Genomic DNA, 26,183 nt, shown 5'->3' on the forward strand with positions numbered 1-26,183 from the left:
GAGCAGAGCTCAGCCTCTCCAGTAAAATCAAAAAATATATCCGATTGCCAAGGAAAAGAAATGGTCAAGAAAGTTGAATGCAAAAAGACGATTAAGAAATCCATGATATAGAATAAGCTAGACTCTATAGCTACCATCCGTTAGAAGATGACCATTCGGATTCCAAAAATTAAATTGACTAAAAGGAAAAGAATAACAAGTTGGAAAGAATTGGAAAATTAAAATTCGAAGATTATAATAATACAATTATTGTAATCCGAACATTACTATAAAGTATAACTATTAAATTATTAAATGATAATGGTGCCAAATCATGGTTACATTTAAATGAACATTTATAAACAATTATTAAAAATACTATGACAAAAGATAATTTTAAAATCCTTTAAGATACGTTTTTATAAATGATTTAATTATTTTAATTAAATTATTTATTAAATAACTCAATTATTTTAATTAAACTATTTATTAAAATAACTCATGCAATTCCATAGATGTATTCTGTTCCAAGTCGCTAGGTCCTCTCTCTGTCTACTCAATGATGGTGACACCCTGCCTAATTCTTTTCTGACAATGCTTCCACCCCTTCGGCATGCTCCTTGCAAGGAATTTCTTTGTAATTTAAATTATAAATTATATAATCATAATAGTTAACCTTTCATCCTAATTTCATGAATTGGCGATTAATGATCAACTAACATTTCATGTGCACTTGAAATCATAATGACCATCTAACTTACCATTTCGCCAAATTATATCAAATTAAACTGTCAACTGACTTCATGAGAACCTCAACGGCTATATTTCAAACTAGGTCAAAAATTGGGATGTAACATTCATATCAGTACTCCATCTTCTTCACGAGATATAAGTAGAGTGTCATCTAGTTGAGAGAGTGACTCTCATGTTCGGTTGTTTCCCTCCTCCGGAAACAATCCTATTATTTCATCCCATGCAGTTGATTTTGTTCGACAGCTTGTTGAGCTACAAAATCAAGACGGATTAATTGAGGGTTACTAGAGAGAAGGTTAACTTAACCTTATCTCATTTCAACACGCATAAACATGTTGAGTACCTCATTTGGAAAGCAAAATTCAAGAAACAATCTAGTGTTAAGGCCAGGTACACATTTGGGATTTGAGATTCATCCAAAGGGTGTTGGTGACATTTAGATGGGAATATGTCCACTCATTCCATGACAGAAAGTATGCAATTGTTCATGCGGAGAGGCTTGGTGAGGCATCTACCCATTCAATTGGTCAGGGTCAGAGACTAGAGTCATTTTCTAATTCTCAAGTTGTAAATGATGAGCCACGGATAGAGATCAGAGCCTTTTACCGTAATTACATAGTGAGGAGTGCTCTCCCTTTCTCTTTTGATCCACATGTGGAAGGCTTGACAATGCATAGGTGTGGATTGGATTTAGATTCATACCATCCTTTATGGGATGTGTATACGTCATCTTCAATTGATGGAGTTAGGAGCTACAAGTTAGTGGGAAAATACTTGTAGAGTTAGTACATCCATGACAATTTAGTGAACGATGGATATCATGGTTGTCATACAGATACCGTTGGGAATTTTTTATCTTTGTAGTACACTTGGATTCCATTCCCGTGGGGAACTGGTGGGGTGCTATAGGTGTTTTGGCATAGCAGCTCATTCCAAATATCGATACATCCTTATGATGGATGGGTGTAAGTTCCATTTATATTGGGAGGCAAGTGGTTACAAGGTTAACATTGTAGGTTGGATAGCTTCAATTGGGTTGTTTCACCATTTGTCTTCAGGATCAAATTAGTGAGGCTAAAAACAACATTTGTTCTTCTTGGACGGTTTTTCTTTAGGAATTGGGATCTAGGCATATATGATATTTGTTTGGTTACTCTTCAGTGTGTTGGGTCCTCTATGTGCATTACGATTCCATCCTGGGATCACTAGGAAGTATTGCAGTGTGTACATAGTGTGGGTTATTGGCAGTGTTATCTTTGATCCTCATGTACATTATTTGTCTAGATGTACAATTTCAATGCGCAGAGTTTGGACAAATGGATTGTTGTTCATTTCTATGCAGGTGTAGTTATACTGAATATTGCAATTGTGTTTCAAGGTGGGGAGAATTCTTAGTCTTCATTTGGTCTTCCCATGGAGTTTCTTTGTAATCGCGACTACTTGGGGACAAGAAATCTTAGGAAAGGTGGAATATAATACCCCCATCTTTGCAAACATCAAACTTTGGGCAATTAGCAGCCCATTATTGTGACCCTCGTAGGCTAATTGTTGTGGATAGAGGGTCATGTGACGCAGGGATTATTAAGAAGTAAAATCCACACACAAATGAGAGGGTGGGGTGAATCAATTGTGACCAAATATAATTAAATCCAAACTTATAAAACTGATCTCTAACAATTAAACCAATGATGCACAACAACAAAAAACCATACACCATAACACCATGATTTGTTAACTAGGAAAAGCCTTGATCAAACGGAAAACCCCAATGGGCCCGATGGAGATGGTACCCACAAGATAATGTACTAATATATAAGGGCCTATTTGGCTGCTGGAATTGGAATTGGGAATTGAAATTTGGTATTCCTGATTTTTTATACTGGTTGGAATAGGAATTGAGCATTGAAATTTGTTATTCTTGATTTTTTATACTGGCTGGAATAGGAATTGAGCATTGAAATTTGTTATTCTTGATTTTTTATACTGGAATTTGTTATTCTAGATTTGTTATTCCAAGCTCGTTTGGTTCCACAAAACTAATTCTAGATTTGTTATTCATCTATTTGGCTTGACAAAACTAATTCTAGATTTGTTATTCACAATCCCATCTAGCCTCACCCAAATTTGGATAGCAGCACATCCATTTGAACAATGCATCCAAATGAGTGAACACTATTATAGCACACACACAAGTTCTGAAATAGACGGGTATAGCTACCTAAATACAGTTTTACTATCGAACTCAGTAGACGGAAATCTTTGATAAATTCAATTCCTCACCAGACAATGAATAGGGATTTCCAAGACGATTTGTTTTTACACTAAGAATTAAAACTTCTAGAAAACAAATCATCCTCGTTAGAATTTGAACTTGAGCTTCCACACTAAGAATTTAATGTTTTAACCAATGAAACTCAATTGTCCAATTTACTCTTGATAAATTGCTAAACAGTTTAATGTTAAATTGAGTTTCAGGGCTCATCAATTTAGTCATTGCACTGCCCAGTGAGACAGGAAGGAGAAAATTGGAGTGCAAGACAAAGGCAGCTCTTGTGTTTGGGTCGTGTTCAGCTGAAGCGCAATCGCATTCCGGTGCTGGATGAGGCAACTGCCTCTATTGATTTTGCAACGGATTCTATCCTCCAAAAAGTTATTAGACAAGAATTTCAGAGCTGCAAATGGTAATAGTTACCCACAAGGCACTCACTGTTATTGATAGCGATATGGTTCTAGCTCTCTCAAACGGTATGTTTTCAATATTTTTCAATTTCCCCATCCTTTCATTCTTGCTTGTAATAATTATCATTGATGAGCAAATTGTTTACAAGCATGGTTGCAGAGTACGATAAGCCAACAACACTTTTGGAAAACAAATCATTCTCGTCCGAGTACATACCGCAGATAAAATTGTGCCAATATTCTATTCACGGATCTTAAAAGAATAGCAATTTTCAAAAAGAAAAATTGGAATAGGAATACATATTCCAATTCACCTATTTAGGTGGAATTGCAAAGGCTCATTTTTTAGTCAAAATTGGAATAAGTATTCCTGTTCTCAATTATGATTTGGCGCACCCAAACAGAGGATTTGAAATTTTATGAATTTACAGATGCCTATTCTAGTCTAATTTTCGTTGCCAAACAGGCCCTAAGTTCCTTGTGAAAGGATGTGACCATGCTAGGAGTAATACAATGCATTTAGTACAAGAATCCTTGTTAAAGGACAGATCCCTGTTAGGAGATCTTTGAACCTTGGTTAGAAGATTCCAACCCTGTTAGAGGCTAAAAGGAAACAATTAGACCCATTGCCTAAATGCTCCAACAAATCCGAAAGACAATCTTTCAAGATAACATATCCAAAAACATGAATTGACTAATCTATAACTTACTTGTCAAAACAATTCCTTTAAAGCTCACCTCAATCAACCATCATCATCTTTGCTCTACTCTAATCATCAACATAGAAGCTCACATCATACCCAATTGATCTCACTTGCATACATGATACTCAACCAAGGAAAACATTTTTCCTTTATACCCTTTACAATTAATTAATTAGGTTGGCCTATTAGAGCTTCCCCAATGTACATTTAATTACATAGGTCCATACTAAGGCCTACACACCTTCATAAGCATTATTACAACCATTACAATAAGGTTCACACACATTACAATTAAAGATATTACATTTTACAATAATGAAATACAAGTTTCCTTAGCATAGTCAACTGCCAGTAAAATATACCACACACTAATCATTAGCAACCTTTTCAAAATAATCCAAACACTTCCCAATCACAAACACACGTGCACGAACAAGTCTTCTATCACCTTCTAAGCTTGCCATGGTTAATTCCTGCTTCCCAAAAAGACATAACCAAAATGCCAACAACTATCTATATCACTATTCCTTGTACATTGGTATGCTACCAGTCTTCACCAAACAAATTGTAACTCAACCAAATCTTCATATAAAGCATAGCAAACCTAGATATGATATCTATACTCATTCTACTTTACACATGTAAGCTCGCATACATAATATTGTCAGCAACTAACCTTGTTGAACTAATAATCAACCTATGATATACAGAACTTGTGTCTGTCATGAGCATACAAATATATGTTGTCATCAATGACAAAACTAGTCATCAATACAACATCTCAGCAACTCATCCAAGTGCCAAAAAAGACCTGAATTCCTAACAGAGACTTGGTTAATGGAGATTCTTGTCTTATCCAGAATTCCAGTATGTTCCAATTCGGTCTTCATTTGGCTCAGATTGGACTTTGTTCGGGCTCAGTTTCATATACTTACTACTTATAGTAAGTCAGAGGTTGATCAAGAGGGAGCCTTGCTATTTTTGGTAAGTCAGTGGGTTGGATGAAGAATAAAATGGTCAACATCTCGGCGCAGACAGAATGAAGAAAGGTTGATTCATGGTTTTCCGCTTATTTGATTATTAATAAAGTAATAACTTAATTAATAATTTTTATTGCGAAGCTATTCAATGTTATGTTATAAGTTATCATTATTTCATTAAAGGTGGATCGTTTTCATCATTAAGGTGGAGGGAAATATAATAGATTATTATATTTTAAATGTGCACCAAAAGCAAATATACTTTTTTATGAGAAGTGTGAAGGAGAAGCTGCAAGTCGGGTTCTAGTGAAGAATTATAAGTGCCTTCCATGAGGAATTTGGACCATCCAGGATTGTGCATTTGAGAATTTGTTTTAGAGAGGAGATTGAAACAAGGTTTCAACATTGATGGAGAATTGAGAATTCTTCACAATTTCATCACTTTGAATCTGTGAAACACTAGGTGAATTATGTCTGCTCGAACTTCAAATCAGAGGTTTGGATTGTGCTAAGAAAGTTTCCAAATTTGAGAAAACTTCAGCATTTGGAGCCAAGGAGTTCAATAAGCCATGGCTAGGGTTGTTTGATCTAAATCGCAGCCTTATACCATAGTTGTGTCTGATGTTATCAGCAGCAGCTGAATATATAAGGACCACGTGAGGACTGGGAGAGTGATGACAGGAGGTTTAGAAGGCACGATATGCATAACAGGTGCCTTAACAACTCATTCCAAGGAATGGCATCAAGTTACAAGTGATTTCCAGAGAGCTGCAATTCTGCTTTGGTGATCATAATTGCCAGTGCTCAAACTCCAGGTTTCAGCGTTTCTTTAATTAATTCTAGATGCATTTAATATTCAATATAATACTCTCATTCGGTGATCAATAGGTTAATGTTGCATTGTAACTGTTTGACAAATTGTCCAGTGCTATTGACAAAGATTTCAGACTTGCATACGCATAACAAGTGTTTGTAAAAATTTCCCTTTGCTGTACATGAATAGTAGCCTTCCTAGAATGCATGGAAAGTGTTTGGCAATAGGTCAACTCACTGTAAAAGTTGATTTCAGGCACTCATATGAATGAGAGAGGTAAAAACAAGCTAACACATTATTCTATTACATGGAAGTATTACAAACACAAATTGCAGCAGTGTTCAAAGTTAGAATCCAAAGAAGGTTCTTGCAGTGGTATCAAAGCTTGCATGCTAAGTGTTTGACAAAAAGTTAAACATCCGAATTTAAAAATTATATCTATCATTGGTTTAGCAATCCAGTTTTTTGTCCAAATTAGAGCCACAGGGGGTTCTTACATTATTGACATTTTTTGGTTGCAGCTTCTTATGCTTGCCATGTTAAGAGACACCAAGACACATGAATAATCTCTCTCTTGCTAAAAGGGAGTGTTAATGTTCTAGTAGCTGCGAGAGATTTTTTTCATACCTGCATATTGATCCTTCAGTGTTGTTCTTCTACGTCAGATTGGTTCCTAACTCTGGTCTATGTTTTTCCTGTTTAAATTTGCTCTCGTGTCTACAACTCTCTTCACTGTTCATCACCACCTAGCCAGTATCAATGTGCAACTTCATCTTCACTGCACAGCTAGTATCAATATGCAACTTCCTCATCATGGTTGTCAGTTCTATTGTTATTGACTTCCTTATTATATTGTTCTTATTTTGTTCAGCTTCTTCTCTTCTTATTATATGATGACATGGCATTGTGCTTGGGACAACTAGGCATTATGGATTTGTTGTGCATGATATGGCAACGGTCAATGATCATTGTTCTATAAATAACAATGAAGTGAAACGATAATGTTTGAAACAGCTGCCTTCTTCTATTCCACCATAAAGACTCATTCAATTTGAGCGAAGTCTCCATCGTATATGCCGATGACGAGGAATGTGTTACACAGTTTTTTGAGGTGTTGCTACAGATTTACTGAAGCAGCTATGCGTTCTTCTGGTTCCTTCAAATTTGTTTATGTCTGCGATACATATTTCTGGTGAATGTTTTGAGATTGAGCTGTGATTTTATTGTGCATTCAATCAATATATATTTCATAGTCCTTAATCATAAGTGGAAGAACATTGTATTGGCTCTGAGAAGTCAATAAAGGATCAAGATTTTGTGGGCTGGGTTTTCCACTCTCAAGTGGAGGATTTTCCCAGAATAATATTCTGTGCTCCTGTTTATTTTGTGTTTTTCAGTTTCAGTTCCTTGCTTTTTAACGTATTCTGGTTCAAAATTTAACATACCAGTCATGCCAATCAAACTAGACCTGCTAGACCACGAAAAACAATTCAATTTGAAAAACTACATACCTTCTTGGAGCAAATTTTCACCACTATTGGTTCTGCCAACATGATATGGACAAACTGCCAAATTTTTACCCAAAACGACCCAACGTTCTCATTTGGATCCTTATATAGCAGTTCAGTAGTTTTGCTATGTAACATGATTTCAAAAAGCAAGAATCTTAAATTAAAAATGCACATTAGTAATATTCCACAAATGAGGAAGAAGTGAAGAAGTTTTAAGTTTGGCGTGCTGGAAAATATTGTAGCACAAGGTCTATTGGTAAAGATGAAAAAGATGCCCATCTACTGTGGCAAAAAATGTCAAATTTCACGAAATAAATGAGTACAGATAAAAGAGATGGAAGAATAAGCTTACATCATATAAATCAATAACAGAATCATCGGGATTGGGAGAGAAGGCACTGTTGATATACACAAACTGTACACCAAATCAAATCAATAAATTAGTGATTTTAAGGATAAAAAAGCCTCTCTAAATCTCATATTCATCAAAGAAAACAATACTAATTAAAGAAAGATGTGGAAAGAGACCTTGTTGACACTAATATCTCCCTAGAAAAGACTTACAAAGAAATATTTCTACAAATCATTTGATAAATAGATGTAAAATTAATCACTGAAAGCCTAGACTATTCACACATTCCATGCAACATTAAAGCCTGTCTCAAATGAACTGATAATTACAAAGAATATAATTTTGGAGTAGCAATTACCAGAGTGTCCCTGTGTAGTTGCCTTCTTAAGAAGTCAATGACCTTGGCAAACTTTTCAGTTGCTCCAATCTATAATTTTCAAATTAGAACAATAAACAATGAGGTCAAGGCAAGCTCAAGCTGTTCTTTGAATATTAAATTTTACATATGAAATGAACAAGTTAAGACAACAATATTTTTGGAGCAATGGAATGTCAAAGCAACAATTTCATTAAAATGTCACATTAAGTTGTCATTCAACCCATGAAGATACATAAAGTTAGTACATGTTTTATAACTTCCATCAATGCTTTGGTGCTGACATTTTAGGCCAATTTCTACATGCATATTAAGATCTTGTGGAGGTTCTTACTTTTGGAAGTGCACTACCATAAATATTGACCTTTTTACAATTTCACACACTTTTTTGGAACCCCTTCTTTCACTTAAGGATTATTTGGGCCCTATTGCATCCCACTGATGTCAAATGCTTAAATTAGGACCTAACTTGGTATCACCAGCCCCAACGCTCATGAATCCCCTTTCAGAAGCCTAATTTTGGCAGGACTATGTCAATCATGGGCATCTTAGCCCCTTTTGGACACCATGGACCTATTTGGGTGTCATAGTCCATACAAAATTTCCAAAAACTTGAGCCGTTTTTAGTGTCTACTTTCCCCCTTTAAAATCCAATCTCAATTTTTGTATATAACCATTGGAAGTCGGCCTAGATGTGAAAATACCTTGAGAACCGTATATAAAGGCATTATTAATTTATTTCTACTTCATTTTGATCTAAGCACACATTTACCAATTTCATTCAAGACCAGGTATTTCTCTAATGTCCCCTTTTCTGGAGCATTAAAAACTGATATGCCAACCCCATATATGATCTTTGAGGACTTAGTACAAGATTATTAAGTCAATTTTTAATTAAAGGAGAGTGAATAAGAAATGAGTTGGTATGAGGGACAAGGACAAGAATACAGGAGTTGAAGAGTCACAAGTTGGGTCTTTAAAAGGAGGAGAAGTTCATTTCTTTATGCTTGGTTTATGATTCAGATTTCAGTTTCTCTCTTGAGAGAGTTATTTGGAAAGCTTCAACTTTCATCCAACTTGAGGACATAAACCCTCGTGCCGGTAGACAGTGGACACAAGCCCATTGTTCGTGGAGACATCACATCAAGTGTCTCGCATGTGCTTACAGGTTCTTTTCTTAGTATTCCAATCTGATTGTAAAACTATGTTTAAGATTGGATTTTGAATGCTAGTTATTGTATTGTTGAGGTATAATGCAATAACATATTTTAAGGTATTTTATGAGAATCTACTAGTCTATAATGTTGGTTTATAATGCATCTCCGTATGTTTATGCTCTAAGAATTACCTTGAGATAAAATCGGGTCAATATCCATTTGGGATATTACAATGGTATCAGAGCTAAAAATCTTGCCAGCCTGTGAAGCTTATTCAAAAAATCCTCAGAAAGTTTTTATTAAAGTTGTCAACCTCTAAAATTTTATTCAAGGATTCATTTCAGAAAATTCAATATATTGGTAGTCTTGAAGTTTTTATCAGATGATTTTAAAGGTCAAATTTTGAGAACTCATTCAAAGTGTTATTCACGATTCTGGATTGGAAAAGGGGTTTTTGGGTTGAATTTTAAACAAACTTTGGGGGATTAAAATTCTCAATATTGGCGGCTTCTGGAATGTTTTGAGAAATCATCGAACCTAGCTATGAGTTTGTGCTGCTCTTTGACGACTCATATATTCCACTATTTAAGCCATACTCTAAGATTGGCAACAAATATTGTTGTGGGGCTCCATATCTATTTTGGAATGAACTTTTAAGGGAGACACAACTGCAATAATAAATAAAGATTTAATCAGTTGAGCTTATGTTTGTGAGAGTCTTTCCAGATCCCAATTCAATATTGGCATATTAATATATAGTTCGATTAAATATAGTGTGCAGTTTTATAGCCATTTCTGAAGTTGCATGGAGAAAATATAAATTCATTTATGGGACGTCGTATAAAGTGGGAGATGAATACTTTATCAGAGGATCCTAAGATGTGGCTCTCACACATTTAAATATGACCGCAGGAACTATAGTTGGGAAATGTTGAAGATATTACATGAAATAAAATGATATAACTTAAGTGCAATGTCATTGACCATTTTACTCTGCAATTACTAGGTTATAGCGACTTTCTCATCGGTGCACCTATTAGCGTATTTCCTTTGCCACAATCATTTCTATTTGTCTTCCAGGCATAGAACTTATTATAGGAACCCACTATTAGGGAGATGACAGGAGAAAGACAAGTGTGGGGAGCAGTATCCACAGCACAAGAAGGCACAAGACAATGAAAGTGTTGTGTGGATCACTTTAAGTCTATAAACGTCTGATATATGCCTTACCGTGAGATCTTAGGGACTCTCCTACCTTGGCAACTTCCAGAGTTCTGAAGATTCTAGGAATTGTATGGTTATCTTCTCGCACAAGTTGCAAGCATTTGACAAAGAGACTTTCATATTTTGTAAAGGCAATAGCAATCATTGTAGTCCTAAGTATTCTTCTACATTTGTAACAAAAGTACACATTTTTCCTAAGTAATAATGTATTTTCAGTTTGTTATCTTGCCGATAAATTTTTAATGAACAAAGGGAACAATATATATTGTTTGGAGCCAAATATCGAATTGTAGCGGTGACTATAGTTGGAGACTGGAAATATTAATATTTTGAACGGGAGAAATATTTGCCTGAACACTATAGTTTATCCATTAATCGTTGTGATATTAGGAAGGAGCCCTTATTTTTGGCAATCAACAAAGCAGTGCATTCCAGAAGCGTTATTTTCCAAAACAACGGACAAAGGGAGCAAAACATTATTGAGCAGAATTCTCTCAAAACATGATGACATAATTATTGCTATAAGATGACACGTAGTTGACAGGAGTCCAGGAAAAATAATTTGGTGCCGTTAGGTTGCAATAAAGTTAAGCAATAATAATATTGGGGCATTCAATCAGTATTGCCAATAATTTGATGAAGTATAATACCATCAGGAGCATTTAGAAACATCACGAAGATGTGGCTACTTTGTCAGAATTTCAAATGAAATGAACGACTTGTGAAGAGATCTAAACATTGAATTGGAAACATTTGATAAGTAGGAGATTGGAATGGAAACATTTTTTGAGTATGCCAATGATTTGACAAATTTTTACAAGAGCTATAGAGTTTCTGGTGGTAACGGAATTTGTTAAGGGACTTATTCAGTAGTCACCATCTTTGGCTGGAGTTCTATCACAGAATAGGGCTGACATCTGGGGTCACGTCTGCTAAGAGACAGGAGTTGCAGAGTAGTAGAGGATTTCGTTCACTTTTCAATCAAAGAAACTTAGCTCAAACACTCAGGATATTCCTTTGATAAAGTTTTCTCAAAAAACACTACTGCAGCCATGCAAGCAAACTGTTTGAGAAAAGGATAAGTGTAAACTCCATCTCCGTGCAAAGTGTTTATTTAATGCCTGGGCAGTAAGCTTGTGATTTGTATTGAAATTTGCATCAATTGTAGAAGGGGATCTTACATTGGTGTAACAATGACAGCCATTGGGGATGCAAGTATTGGATTTATTGCCATATGAGCATTGCGGTGGGCAAGAAAAAAAATTAAGGGAAGGTCATCAACTAACAACTTGGCCTGAGTACCATATGAAACAGGTGGCACTGGGGAGGGGTCATTAATTTTCAGACTGAGCATACCAACAGATTGAACAACTACAACAGTTCTAAGAGATTTGTTTTCTGAATTGGAGGTAATCTCAGGACTTAGGTGATAAGCAGCATGCAATTGGGTGATTTACAACAATGAAATCTTGCTTCAACAGTCACTATAGAAGGAAATACATTCTTTAATCAAACAAAAGCACAAGTAATTGAAGCAGTCATGGAAAGTCTGAAAATCAAGTGTTTTCTTCAGAATTTAATGACACCTTTAATGGCTAACAGCTAAGAAACTTGCAGAAAGAAAAACAATTGGGTTGGTTATACGTACTTTGGTTGCAAATAGAACACATAGAATCCTCAAATGGTGTTCCCTCCAAATTGGAAGAGATAGAAACATATTTGACCAATGTAGAGTATAGAGATTGTAGGCTCACAAATTGGTCTTTACAACCATCAATGGTTACCTTGGTCCAACCCAAGTTTATGGAACATCCCCATAAAGATGTGAGGCTTGTAATTGCCTCTTGTCTCAATGAGATTATGTGAATAACATGTCCTACGACAGCCTACAATGATGCGGTGTTCAAGAAAGGTTTGCAGCTGATAGTGAAGAACTTGGAGGGGTTACATGATGATGAAGACCCTACTTTTGACAAGAGGGTTCATATTTTGAATATTACGGCAGAGATGAGGTTATTTTATATCATGATTGACCTTGAAAGCAATGATTTAATTCTTCAGTTGTTAGAATATTTCTTGTTTGAAATTAGGAGCTACCATTAAGGAAGTATAAAGACTCACATGCACACTATTATATCTTCAATTCTTGATGTGGATGTTGAAATTTGCAAGAGGTTGTAGTCAACCTTGTTAGCCTTTTGGAGAGGGGAACACAAACATTGCAAGGGCCTATTTAAGTTGATGATCTCATCTGTAGCCTTCACGCTTGTGGAGAAAGTAATTAAGCATAGAATCAACAAATTTCAAGATCGCATAACAAATAGTGAGTTAGTCTCCATGGGTTTACCAGTTAAAGGGACTCCTATGAGGCTTTATGAAGTGACTAAGCATAGAAGGAACAAATTTCAAGATCGCATGACAAATAGTGAGTTGATCTCCATGGGTTTACCAGTGAAAGGGACTCCTATGAGGCTTTATGGGAATTATAACAGTGAGGAGGATGGTAAAGTAACTCAAACCAGCGATGGGGAGAATATGGGTAAGGAACAGACATGTTTCTATGTTGGTGATTTGGAGGTTAGCCTTGACAAACATGTTGATGAGGTGGGTTCTACTCGAGGGAACAACATGTTGAAATCTTTGAATGAGGAATGTTTGAATACGAATGATGTCATAGCAACAGCTTTTCCTTTGCATTCAAATCAAAGGAGCAAGGAAATTAAGGCTTATGATTATATTCTTGAGAGGTGCAATGAGCCATGTTTTTCTTATACACATGATATAAATTTAGAGGAACAATCCAAGATGACACAGCAAGATGATGAGCTACTTCAACATAACAATAATGAGATGCATGCCTTAAAGAACCAGCTGAAGGTTAGTGAAGACATGATTGCGGCATTTGGTACATTATGACAGCACTCACAGGATGGTTGAGGATCTCCATAGGAAGGCTCAAAAAGGAGCGGAAGGAGATTGACTTGTTGTTGATTTACAGGTAGTCAAAACAGCCCTTGAATCAATGAGATCAGATTATTTATGTTTGTTTTCCAACAGGGATTGTGTTCTTAAGGTTGCAGGAATATATGTTGATTAGTTGAATAAGGGAAAGAATGAGATTATGGAGCTCAACAGGAAGCTTAAGTATACTCATGAGGCATTGGATGATACACAGATTGCTCTTCATAAAGCAGAAAATTTGGTTAGGGTTACAAATCATTCTAGGGAGCATGAGAGTAAAGAGAGGTAGGAGGTTTTCCAAGAAGTAACTAATGAACTTGATAGCATTCAGCAGACTTATGACTTGGATAGTTGTCCCAAAAGACAAAGTACCAAAACTTCAGATCACATTCAACTTGTAGACAACCCCTTGTTTGAAGTAGATGTTGATTGGACTTCCAATAATACTTTGAGGTAAATGAGGGAACTCTTTTTTGTCATGAAGAGGATGATTTTGACTTACAAAATATTGATCCAAATACAGTTCCTAGCAGTGAACTTTGGTCACAAAATCAGTGTGGTGAATTGACTACGGCTGTTCATCCTTTGACCAACCCATATATGGCTCCCGAATCTAACCTATATATGAGTTGGATGGATTTCATAGGTCAGCCATCGAATAGATCTTGGTGGAGAATTGATGAGAATTATGTTTGGATCATAGGGGATGGTTTTTCAGCTTCATTCGTACTCATAGCACCTATGTACTTCGGGATTCTCCAAATTGATGATGACAGTATGGTATTTGATGTGCCCATGGTGTTGTTTTCAGCTATTGAGTAGCTTGTTTCTTACATCAACAATTTATGTCGGATCGTCACCATCTACTAGGATATACATATTCCTTGATACATTTCTATCTCAAATGGTCATGACAATAAGGTTTGGGATCCTGGCATTAGCACGCTTGATGTGTTGTTATTATGGGAAGACAGTGAATGGCTTTGCAGGTCTCAATCCTTCGTTCATATGGGACCCAGGTATCATGGTCACATGTTTGCAATTGTTTGAGGACAGAGAATCTTGAGAAGGGAGGACTGTAATGTCCCCTTTTATTGGGCATTAAAAACTAATACGCCAACCCCATATATGACCTTTGAGGACTTAATACAGGATTATTAAGTCAATTTTTAATTAAAGAAGTGAACAAGAGATGAGTTGGCATGAGGGACGGACAAGAATACAAGAGTTGAAGAGTCACAGGTAGGGTCTTTAAAAGGAGTTCATTTCTCTATGCTTGGTTTATGATTTAGAATTTAGTTTCTCTCTTGAGAGAGTTATTTGGAAAGCTTCAGCTTTCATCCAGCTTGAGGACATAAACCCTTGTGCTAGTAGATAGTGGACACAAACCCATTGTCCGTGGACACGTCACATCAGGTGTCTCACATGTGCTTACAGGTTCTTTTCTTAGTATTCCAATATGACTGTAAAACTGAGTTTAAGATTGGATTTTGAATGCTAGTTATTGTATTGCTGAGGTATAATGCAATAACATATTTTAAGGTATTTTATGAGAATCTAATGGTTTATATTGTTGGTATTTTATGAGATAAGATCGGGTCAATATCCATTTGGGATATTACAATTTCTTCATCAAGAGAAAATTTGTATACAAAAAGCATCAAGCTATCTTCGAGTTTGATTTCATGAGTGATTATGTTATGATTTATTCATGTTATTGCACGGAGGACTCATCCAAAGAGCATTGCATCACCACCTTTCACAAACTTAAGGTGATCACCTTACAATTCTGCACTTCAATTCACCATTTCATTTCTGATTTAGCCTCTGCCCTACATGGGTAAGCTTTACTTTCTAATGTTAATACGTAGTTAGGCTTTGCCTTAGCCTAGCCCCTATAAAAGACAACCATTTTTCCCTTTTTTGTGTGCAGGTTACAGATCCAACAGCAAAAAGTTGCAGATTTGTAGAGAGAAAACTAGGACATGCAGTTCTAGATTTTGAATAGGCAAAAAACCCTGGGACTATATCTATTAGTGCATGTACATTTTTTGGCTAAATTTTGGAGGGAATGGTCTTATACAAAACCCTCATCCGGAATCCTAAGTTTAGTTGATGGAAATGCCTTCAAGTCTATGGTGCCTAGTGTTAATATAATCAAGTTCCAAGATTACTGAGAGGGGAGGGGGGGTTAATCAGTAATGTACTAACTTCAAACTTTTATCACAACTTCACAAGACTAATATTATCCAATCTCTAAGCTAGCATCTAATCATTCCTTCATTCATTCCATTGTTAGCTAGTGAAACTAACTATGAAACAACTCATAAAAACATCCACACAAGTAACACAATAACATGGAGATTTTTTTTGTGGAAACCCTTGATTAGAGGGAAAAACCATGACGGAAATTGATACCTACAAGTATTTCGCACTCGTCCGAAATGTGCCCTCTTAGGAGCTCACAATAACGTCCAATTATGAACAGACCCTATTAGGAGCCACCGAGTTAAGGGATTTGCCTTAGACTTGTTAAGAACTTTACTCTGTTAGGAATAGCCTTGTGAGAGGATTTTTTTAACTCAAATCAATGAGCCATCCAATTAAATGAATTAACTTCAGATCTTGCTCATCCTATTAGAAGTGATCTTGTTAGAGGCTTTTAACTTGACAACCTATTAGGATTAACCAAGTAGAATGATCTGAGAAATAGCACTTCGCAACTACTTAAACGTATCCTTTTCAAATCACCATCTACATCTCCTAGCAGACATTCAACTACTAGCTTGATTGCACAACCCTCGTCGATCACAACCACTATATCTCTTCTCTCTCACTTGCAAACTAACACTCTGCCATATGCTTATACTTTTCATCATTAGGTAACCCTAACCGTGCACATATTCCCCATGAGATCCATCTATCTTTTACCAAAAACTATTACCAAACTCTAATTCATCATAAGCTAGTACCACACGATCAACATTTTCAATCACGCATCGATCTGACATCAAACATTTGTCCTTTTCACTTTTTCAAATGAACAAACACAATTCCAAGAAATTCCATCACAATCTCCAATGTTTAACCGATCCTTCAAAACTTTTTGATACCACGTCATTGTCACATCATCAAACAACTCATTGTTGTGAAAGATCTACCGAAAAGGGCCTACATGTTACCGGTTCAAGAACAAACACAAACATTCAACCTATTCTTCAATTTTCTTCTTGGACTTTGTCAATCAATCCAAAACATGTCTTCCCATAAACGAAATCAAACATAGCTTTGACATTGATCAAACAACTTAGTAAACATCATAAACCTTGGATTTCACCACTTGAAACTACACAAATTTGATAAATCAATGAAATCATTCATTGACTATCATGAACTGATCAATTCGATTAAACTATCTCACTTCAATCAATCATAGCTCATTTCATTCCTAATGTACAATGCATGAGATTACAAACATAGCAACAAGAGACATCTTTGAATCTCCCATACCAATAATGCATTCTAACTCGTCACACAAATCAACTACACACTTGATTGGTCACCTACATAGTAAGAGCTTAACTTCCTGATAAACAATTCATCACAAACTATCAAGTTGACATCAATGACAACAAAATAACTGATTCAATTATCATTAAACATGTGCTTCAAGAAATTTGCATCAGTTATGACAACACCTAGCACACTTGACCAGCACTTACATCTCCAGCTATCAGTGATGGGTTTTGTTCTCTTTCTCATTTCCAAATTTGAACTTCTATGTTAGCTTTTTGTTCTGTATCTTTTTTTGTATGCTAATCTTGTAAATTTCTTAGCATTTTAGCTAGTTCTTGCATATTCTTATTGTTAATGTTGTAGCTTCAGTCGGATTGATTTAACCATACGATACATTGGTATGACTGATTACATCACTAGACAATTAAACTCTCTCTCTCTCTCTCTCTCTCTCTCTCTCTCTCTCTCTCTCTATATATATATATATATATATATATAGGGCAAGTCGGGAACTCTAGTTCTAGAACAATCAGGAATCGAGAGCGGAACCTTCTATATATATATATATATATATATATATATATATATATATATATATATATATATATATATATATCCCTTAAAGGGACATGTCTCTTCTTGTCTCAAACCACATATATAAATGGAAGAGGTCGTGCACTCAAAAAACACATACCAAAAATAATGGTAGTGCTATTACATTTGCAGTGATCCTCTAAAAACAACACTTATCAAATCATATCAAACACAACAAGAGGAAGTAATCATAAACTGCATCCAATTGTTTTTTAAGAAAGAAGTTGGATTTTGGTGGCTATTTCCTCCTATGAAAATGAATAATTGTGATTTGGATCTTAGTTTGACTCTAGGCTAAGACTCCTATTGTGAGATTTTCACACCATCGCCCCATTGTAAATGGGGACTTTCTTTCCGCTCGTAATTGTTGGGTTTTGGCAATTGGGGTGACAATTCAATGCTCGGAGGTTGAAGAGTGGTTAAGTGATTAAATTGTCTGGGTTGCAAATGCAGATAAGAGTATCAAATAAGGTTTCATTGGGTCAAGTTGCAATGGTTTAAAAAACAAAAAAATTTAAAATACACTATAATTGCATATTTTATGGATAGGGATTTAAAACCCCTATATAAATTATTTTTCTATACTTCAAATATACAAAAACCTTATGAAAATCAATTGTTCCTTATAAAATTGCACTTTGTCCCTATGAAAATAGAAATTGCACTCCAAAAGTGCACTTAGTCCCCATGGAAATAGAATTTCCCTCTTCAAAAATGGTCAAAGTCCCTATAAAGGGTGATTTTCACTCCAAAAAAAAAAAAAATCCTGCGAAAGATGAATTTCCATTTGAGAAATCACAAAAGTCCCTAAAAAGGTTGTTTTTCCACTCCTAGAGAACATGAACAAGTGAAAGAAACTAAGTGTCGGGGTCATTTGTCCCTATAAGGTTCAAATTCACCCTATTGGACTTGGAAACAATCAAGTAATGCAAACAGTCCCTATTCATGTCAATTTTCCCTTCGACTCTACACTTTAAAAAAAAATTGATGAGAAAATTAGGTGGAGAGTCCTTGTGGACAAGGATTTCCCCTTTGTCCTTGACAGGATATATTTCCCAAAGTACAACACTAGAATATTTTTTAGCACAAAGTGGAGGAAGCCCTTATGGTTGATGAATCTCCCCATTGTCCCTATGCAAGTAGAATTTCCCTCAGTCCCTCATAGGGACAACTTCACCTTTGTGAAAAGAAAGATAGGAGTCCTTGAGGCATTTGAATTTACCCTTTAATGGAGAATTAAGGGAATAAAGGAAAATATGAGAGATTTTAGATGTCCATGTGCAAATCAATTTTCCCTTGAGGGAATAATGAGAATTAATGAAGAGGTGATGGGAGAAAGCGGGAATAGTCCCCTTACCAATTGATTTTTCACCATGGATACTTGGGCAGATTCACAGAGAAAAATTTTAAGGATTTTACTTGCCCTAGTGTAGGTCATTTTTCCCCCAGCCCCATGTAGTTAAACATCTGAAGACAAAAATCCATGAAAATGCAAGCAATTCTCCTCCAAATCAAAGGTCCACCTCCAGAATCGAATGAAGCACAGGAAAAAATCTAAAGTTAAATCAAAAAATTGAAGGATTGGAGCTAGAAGTTGAATAATCAATGGATTCAATAAAATTGACAATTTTACACGAATTCCAAGGGGCTGCATTCAACTTTGCACCAGTCTCATAACCAATTCTTAAAATGCAAGTTTATTCCCACATTGGTTGTGTGGGGGAGATGCAAGCTAAAAACACCTTTAAAAGACCACCTACAGCAGCATATAAAATACAATAAGCTGACCAAGTCTTAAAGTCAAAAGGAAAACAAGGAGAGCTGGACAATTTGAGAAGGAAGCAAAAGGAAATAAAAAGAAGCTAAATAAGAGAAAATCAGACTTGTACAGGTCTGAGATAAAATGTTCCTACAGCCAAATATCAAGTCGTCCATCAATGAGACAGTAATATGAAGGCAATGGTCCCATAGTAAAAATGTTGCAAAAGAAGGCCTAAATACTGGTCAAGCACCCATCAAGATATAGGCAAAATTGAAGAAAGAAAAGCATGCAGACCCAGGGCTGTGATTTTGCAAGAAGAAATCAGAGATCCTAAAATCAGTAACAAGATTGTTTGAGAGACCACAACCAGGGCCAAACATAAATTCTAAGACCAATGCGAGCAATTGGTAAGGATGTAAGTTTGTTGTACGGTTCAATTTTTATAGAAAAATCATAAGAAATTCAAATCCACTCGTCACCCACTCAAATGCATTGCAGGGTTCAGGAGCAGCAGTTTTGCAAACAATCCCTTTATTTTCAGAGTAAAGAGTGACTAGGTGAGTAAGTTGCAGACTTCTCTTCAGAAAAATCGGAGTTACTACATTAATGAAAAGGTCCAAATGGATCAGTTTAGTCATGATTTAATGCATTATCCATCTGATTATGACTTATAATTACAAAAAACTGTCTTCAGACTTTAAATCTCTCATATTTGGGTCCAAGTTTAATTTGTAGACTTCGAATATGATTTTTCTAACCTATAAAGTTCCAAATTTATGGTAAAATCAAGAAATTAAGGATTTCCTTACAAAATCATTAACTTTGTGCCTTCTTTTCTTTTGCAGGAGTGATTACATGAGCCATTGATAAGCAAGAAGGACAAGGATAGAACAATTAAGATAATCTTGAGTACAAAGTCCTTAAAAAAGTCCATCTTCCACTCAAAGACTAGGTATGTAAAACAGGGGCTAGGCTACAATGGCATTCATGTGGCCCCATGCAAGGAAACTTTCCACTTGATTAAACGCTTAAAGAATAAGGGATATCTCATAGGGAGATCAACTTGTCCCTATTCACATTAATTTTCCATAAGGATCAAACAAGATTCAATTCTAGGACAAGTTGTTAGGGACTCCAATCTGTCCCTATGAGGTATAAAGGTATCAAGGATATCCCAAACAATGGGAGAGGAAAACTTCATGACTCCAAGAGGAAGGAGAACAAGACTCACAAGCAAGGAAAATGAATAAGACCCACAAATCAAGAGAATTGCCATGAACAAATAGACAAGGTATTCCAAACAATGAAGGTCCAAGTGCAGAGAATTCAGCTACCACAAGGTCTAGACATCTAGGACAAAGAATTACAAGAACAATGAAGATTCCTATGGATAAGGAAGTAGAATTAAAATAACAATTGCAAGAGACGGAGGCATACAAAATTTTGAGGATAAGTTGTTGGATGACTAAGCATCTTCCTATTGGTTGTACTTTTGAGTTTCTCCCATTGGCCCACAATGTGGTGCTTCATTGTCATGGGATGAGGATTTAATATTCGCAGCAACCCTAATTAGGATTTTCTTTGAGTTAATCCATTGATTTTAAATAGTCTTGATCGTTCGTTGTAATTGGGGCTCCTATAAAAACCCCACTCCTATCATTTGTAAGAGGAGAGACTTGTTGGAATTGTTTGCATAATGCTATTGAAGTAATTGCCAATTTGTTGTTGGTCTTCGTGGTGGATTACTTGTGTTGCTTTGAAGTATTGCATGGTTTCCTCATTTACTAATTTAAAATAGTGAATTTATTTCATGCTGATAACAAGTAGTTTTAGTTGAATGGAAGATATTTTCGATGCATCCTTGTTGAACTTGTTTAGAAAATATCACTAGCTGATTGTTGATTGTAAGTTTGCCTTATTTAGTCAAATGGTATATTAATAAGCTCGACTTCAGTTATTGCTTGCACACTTATACGCATTGATGGATGGTATTAATGGAATGGTAATAGTTTGAAGTTGAACATCTCACATTTACCTTAGGAGATCGCACTAGCTTGGTTGATGTCTACTGCTAAAGTAAGTCTAGTAGAGTCACAAAGACATTCATCATGTCTTGCATTCTAGGAGTAGAATAGCTTTCTAAACCTTTTCCTTTTGTAATTTATTTGGTAGGAAGTGTTTGAAGTAGTTGATATCCATTGAGTGAACAACGTCAGTCCCTTCATAACAACCAGCATATCCTACACTTGCACAATTTCTTATTTTCAGATTCAAATCTGATTCTTGCATGAAAAATTTAGATTTAGATGCATTCATTTCTCAAAGCTATTGCTTATTTACTTGCATTTCTTAATTATTTATTAATCATTACATCATTAATTGCACATATTTTATGGTTTACAAAGCAAGTTTGTTTCATTGCATTAGACATCATAAAAATGGGACATTTTAAAATGTGGAAGCATTCATAAGGCATGTGAACCATTTAACAAGATGCCTCCAAAAAAAATCAGTCTCATCAAATGCCATGAAGTTTTCAACAAATCCATTAACATTTTGTGCATAACTTGCTAATTTTAATAACATATGCATATGTAAATCGATTGAAATTGATCTTAAAGTCAATATAAAGTTTACTAACCCTATGTTCACCAATACAGCTTACATATGCAACTGAAATGATATTTACTTGTTTGCTTGCTGGCATATTTTGATATAAAGTGTTGTTACAAAGTCATAATACAGTTGGCATTGGATAGATAAGGGAAATGGCATGCCCAGAGTGATGGACAGTGAAACTAAGGTTCTAATGTATCAAACCATGCTTGGGTATAGCACTAGGTACTATGCGGATGCCTAGGTTTGCTGTGGGTCATTTTGTTCACTGTGGGTCAAAAGGACCCACAACAAACCCAAGTGCCCAAACTGTACTGGAGCCCTACCCAAACCATACATGTACCCATGTTTTACCTGCACCAGTATCCAAGCTTTGCCAACAGTAGCCAGTAACGTAGGACATCATCAAATGCCATGAAGTTTTCAACAAATTTGTCAACATATTTGGCATAACCTGCAAATTTCAATTGATGTCCGCAAGAATAGTGAATGCATCTTTTTGAGGCATTGTGTCAATCAAACAGTTCACTTGCCTTGTCTATGCTTCCATATTTTGAATAATTGTCTATGAAGGCAATTGCGAATTTCCACTATCTTTTTTTATTTTATGGATGTCCATACCCTATTTTAAAGCTCCCCCTTTGTCACAAGCAGTAAAGAATAATTGTTTGCATTTTCTTCATTGGCTTAGAGTTAGACTACAAAACTGAAACATGATAAAAATGAAAAGGTTGAAACATGAAACTAAAGTTCTAATTCGTCCAACAGTTCTGATATTTTTTTGCGTAGAATGTCAGGTGGGAAAACAAGTCTTGTATCTGTTATGGAAGTATTGTGATCATGTTCCAGGGCAGAAAGGTACAGGTGGAATAGCCACAATCAAATGTAAGCTTGGACGGTGAGGATTCATTTCCTTCACATACTTAAAAAGGTGTTGATCCTTGTCCAAATGAGGTAGAATGATACTATAAGAAAGGGATCAAAAAAGGCTGATAGGAAAGTTTATAATTTGACCTCCTCTTGTGCTTCATCAAAAGGGGCAATTGCTGCAACTCATAATCAGAATAAAGAGACAGAGGCAAATGTGTCCTCTAGAGATGTAACAACATAACAATCTCACAAAAAAATCACATGTTGGCAGCTCAAACCCCATTGGAAGACTACTTAATATGCAAGGCTAAGAAATAGTTAATGCAGCGATTGCATACTTCTTAAATGCAAATGGAATACCGTTTAATGTTGCCAGTTCACCTTTATTAAAAAATGTTCCAAGATATCAATAATGGACCAGCTAAGTATAAGCCACTTGGGTCCAAAAGCTTTGCACTACTCTAATTGATAAAGAACAAATCAAGATTACCCCAAGTTTCTGGATGAGGACAGCAGGGGACAAGGAGACGAGTTTCTGGGACTGCAAAATTGCCAAGTTTGGGGACGGCAAAGCAGACAGCTATATAAAATGTATGGAAATTTTAAAATATAAAGGAGAACTTGTATATATACATTGGATTCATATGAAAACATGGATGAAGCATGACATTTAAACATCATGGAACCCTAACATACAACATTTCAATAGCCAATACACAATATGCATTCATAATTTGGAATTCATTGTCAATGTGAATGTAATAATAAAATACAAAATTGAAATAGACACAAGAACAAAATTCCGGATTGATTCTTGATAGCAACAAGAACAATAAGTTATGAACAAGCTGGCAACCCAGACATGAGTTCATGATACAAAATTCTGAGGACTTTACTTGTGATCCTTCTCCCTCGTGCAGAACATTGCAAGGTTATGGACATTAAGCGTGATAAGAGCACCTTTTGGACTGAGTGTTGATTTCATAATGAGGCTATATTTTCTGCTATTCCTGAGGATAACGCATCAAAGGATGCCACAGGTGCTGAAAAGATTCTGGAGAGGAGGATGTTCGATTGGCTTTTCTTCAGATATACTATTTTCCACACAGAACCAATTAAAGTCCAAAGCGAATTTTAGGTCCTCGGTTAAGCGCAGAGGAAGGAAGACAGAAAAAAAAAGATTAATATTGGAAGTCGTGAATAAAAATTTTAAGGATTCTTGATGGAACGTGAAAACCCTTCTTTCCCAAAAAGGAAGGAGGGTGCTCTCCGCTCGTGGTTGACCATCACATGTAAAGGGCAGCCGGTCTCTCAGGCTCTTTGGTTGGGAAGTTTATGCTCCCTCTAGATTGTATTGAAGGGTGTTTTGCATTGTTTTGAAATGGATGAGGGCTCCAACAGATTTCCTCACTCACTCGTCGCAAACAAAAATTTATGGCCAGATATCACCTACAACACCTATTCCACTCTAATGCCACACTTAGATTCCTAATAAACACAAATAAAACAACTAAATTCAATATAATGCTAACCTGAGATTAAGAAAATAATAGTAGGTACCTTAAACTTTGATTGCTTGAGAATTGGAGCGTCCCCTGTAGCCTTGAGAAGTATTACCACTGCCATACATTCCCGTCCCAGTGAATTTTTTTATGTAAACAAAAAAATTCGAACCAAAAAAAAGCACAAGTTCAAATATCACAACTCTATGTTTTACCTTTGCGAGACGAGACGTCTGTAGCCATAGAGACCTTACCAATTCTTTGTATATTGGAAAAGCCAGTATTATGGAAATTTCACCTGAAGTCAAAATGAGGAGAAAGGACCAGCTACAGATAGCCTAACCTGGGTATTCGAGATTTCGATTTTCTTCTTGTTTTTTAAAGATCTATGGACCTGAAATTACGAATTCGATTTTCTTCTCTTGCTTGATAGTATATCCGATGGCATGGACAAGCTCAGATTCGATCATCGGAGAAACCGATATTGCAGTTAGTACCGCAATAGTCCCCTTCATCGTGGTAATTTGTCAGCTATTTGAAATGGTAGTAAGTTGTAACCAAAAGAGAGAGAACAGATAAAGAAAGAACATAAACCAGTGCAAATCAAAATTTGAACACAATTCAATTAGATTTCCACGTCACCAAAAACGATTTTCAGTGCTTTATTTTAATATTGCATGCGGATGGAAGAGAATACCTGTCAATTAGGTTCCAATACCCCACAACGGCCTTTGCTTGGCACCGAGGAAAGATCTTTTTCAATATTAATCCCACTTCACCGTTAATGGGTTTCATAAGTGTTTACTGTTAATGGGTATATTGAAGAGGTGTGGAAGTTCGTGAGTGTTTTGTAATAATAACTAGTACTTATTTTAAGAGGTGCAAGAGGTAAGTCCATAGAATATTTTATAAATATTATCATTGTATGAAATTGCATAGATCATCAAGGGTTCAAAATAGTTTTCTTATAATATAGAGTATTTTTGGTCATGAAACAATAATGGCTAGGGTAGTCCAAAAGTACTTAACAACAAAGGTGTTTTTAAGCTGAATAATAGTTTACAATATAATTGTAAATTGCCATTAGAAGCATGCATTGCCATTAGAAGCACGCATGATGTTTGATAAAAGTGCTTAACAACAAAGGTATTCTTGACCCTGAATAGTAGTTTACAATATGATTGGAAATTGTCATTATAAGCATGCATAATGTTTGATAGAAGCATTGTATGTAATTAAAAGTAAGTGTGCCAAATTTGATAGTACAATGTTTTTGTATAGGTAAAACTTGTAGGATTTTCCATAAAATTTGAGCAGTGCAAATATGTGGAATTCATTAGTAAATCTTGTCTATGACAAAATAGTACAGAATTAGCGAATAAACAGACTACACAAAAGATGGCATTTGGCTTACATAATGCAACTGCTCTTAGTTTCATCAGTTGTGAAATCATGTAGATGTTATTAATTCCTTCTATACAATCCTTCTCACAGTATGAATAATACATAAATCGTAATTATCGGTTTAATTAGGTGCAGCACATTAGATGCACTATATTAGAAGGGGCTTTTAATTATATATGCAAAGAAGCAATACAAAATGAAATATTAGACATTTAAATGGTGTTGAGTACAAATATTGTATAATATAATTCAAGAATAAAAAGAATTTTTTTTTTAAAAAAATCATAAAAAGTTTAATAGTAATCAACACAAATATAAGACTTATCAGGTATTTCTTCGTTTTCTCTGTTTATTATATCAGCTGCCCATGCTAAATTTCTCTATAATTTCTAAAGAATATTTTTAAAAACTCACACATAACAAATTGTC

General features: G+C 35.5%; 1 protein-coding gene across 1 annotated transcript in view; it reads right to left on the minus strand.

Moving 5' to 3' along the window:
* The window catches only part of ATG12A (Ubiquitin-like superfamily protein), a 46,059-nt gene extending 20,877 nt beyond the window's left edge, over positions 1-25,182 (minus strand). The window contains exons 1-5 of the mRNA XM_089792840.1: positions 25,048-25,182; positions 24,566-24,859; positions 24,409-24,467; positions 8,131-8,199; positions 7,773-7,835 (exon numbers count right to left, since the gene is read on the minus strand). Of these exons, the coding sequence (XP_089648966.1) occupies positions 7,773-7,835; positions 8,131-8,199; positions 24,409-24,467; positions 24,566-24,593 (219 nt within the window). The 5' untranslated portion in view covers positions 24,594-24,859; positions 25,048-25,182. The remainder of the gene's footprint in view (positions 1-7,772; positions 7,836-8,130; positions 8,200-24,408; positions 24,468-24,565; positions 24,860-25,047) is intronic.
* Positions 25,183-26,183: the final 1,001 nt, after the last annotated feature.

Source organism: Cupressus sempervirens, chromosome 7, assembly GCF_028749045.1.
Source record: "Cupressus sempervirens isolate cs-2001-9-10 chromosome 7, ASM2874904v1, whole genome shotgun sequence".
Classification (NCBI taxonomy): domain Eukaryota; kingdom Viridiplantae; phylum Streptophyta; class Pinopsida; order Cupressales; family Cupressaceae; genus Cupressus; species Cupressus sempervirens.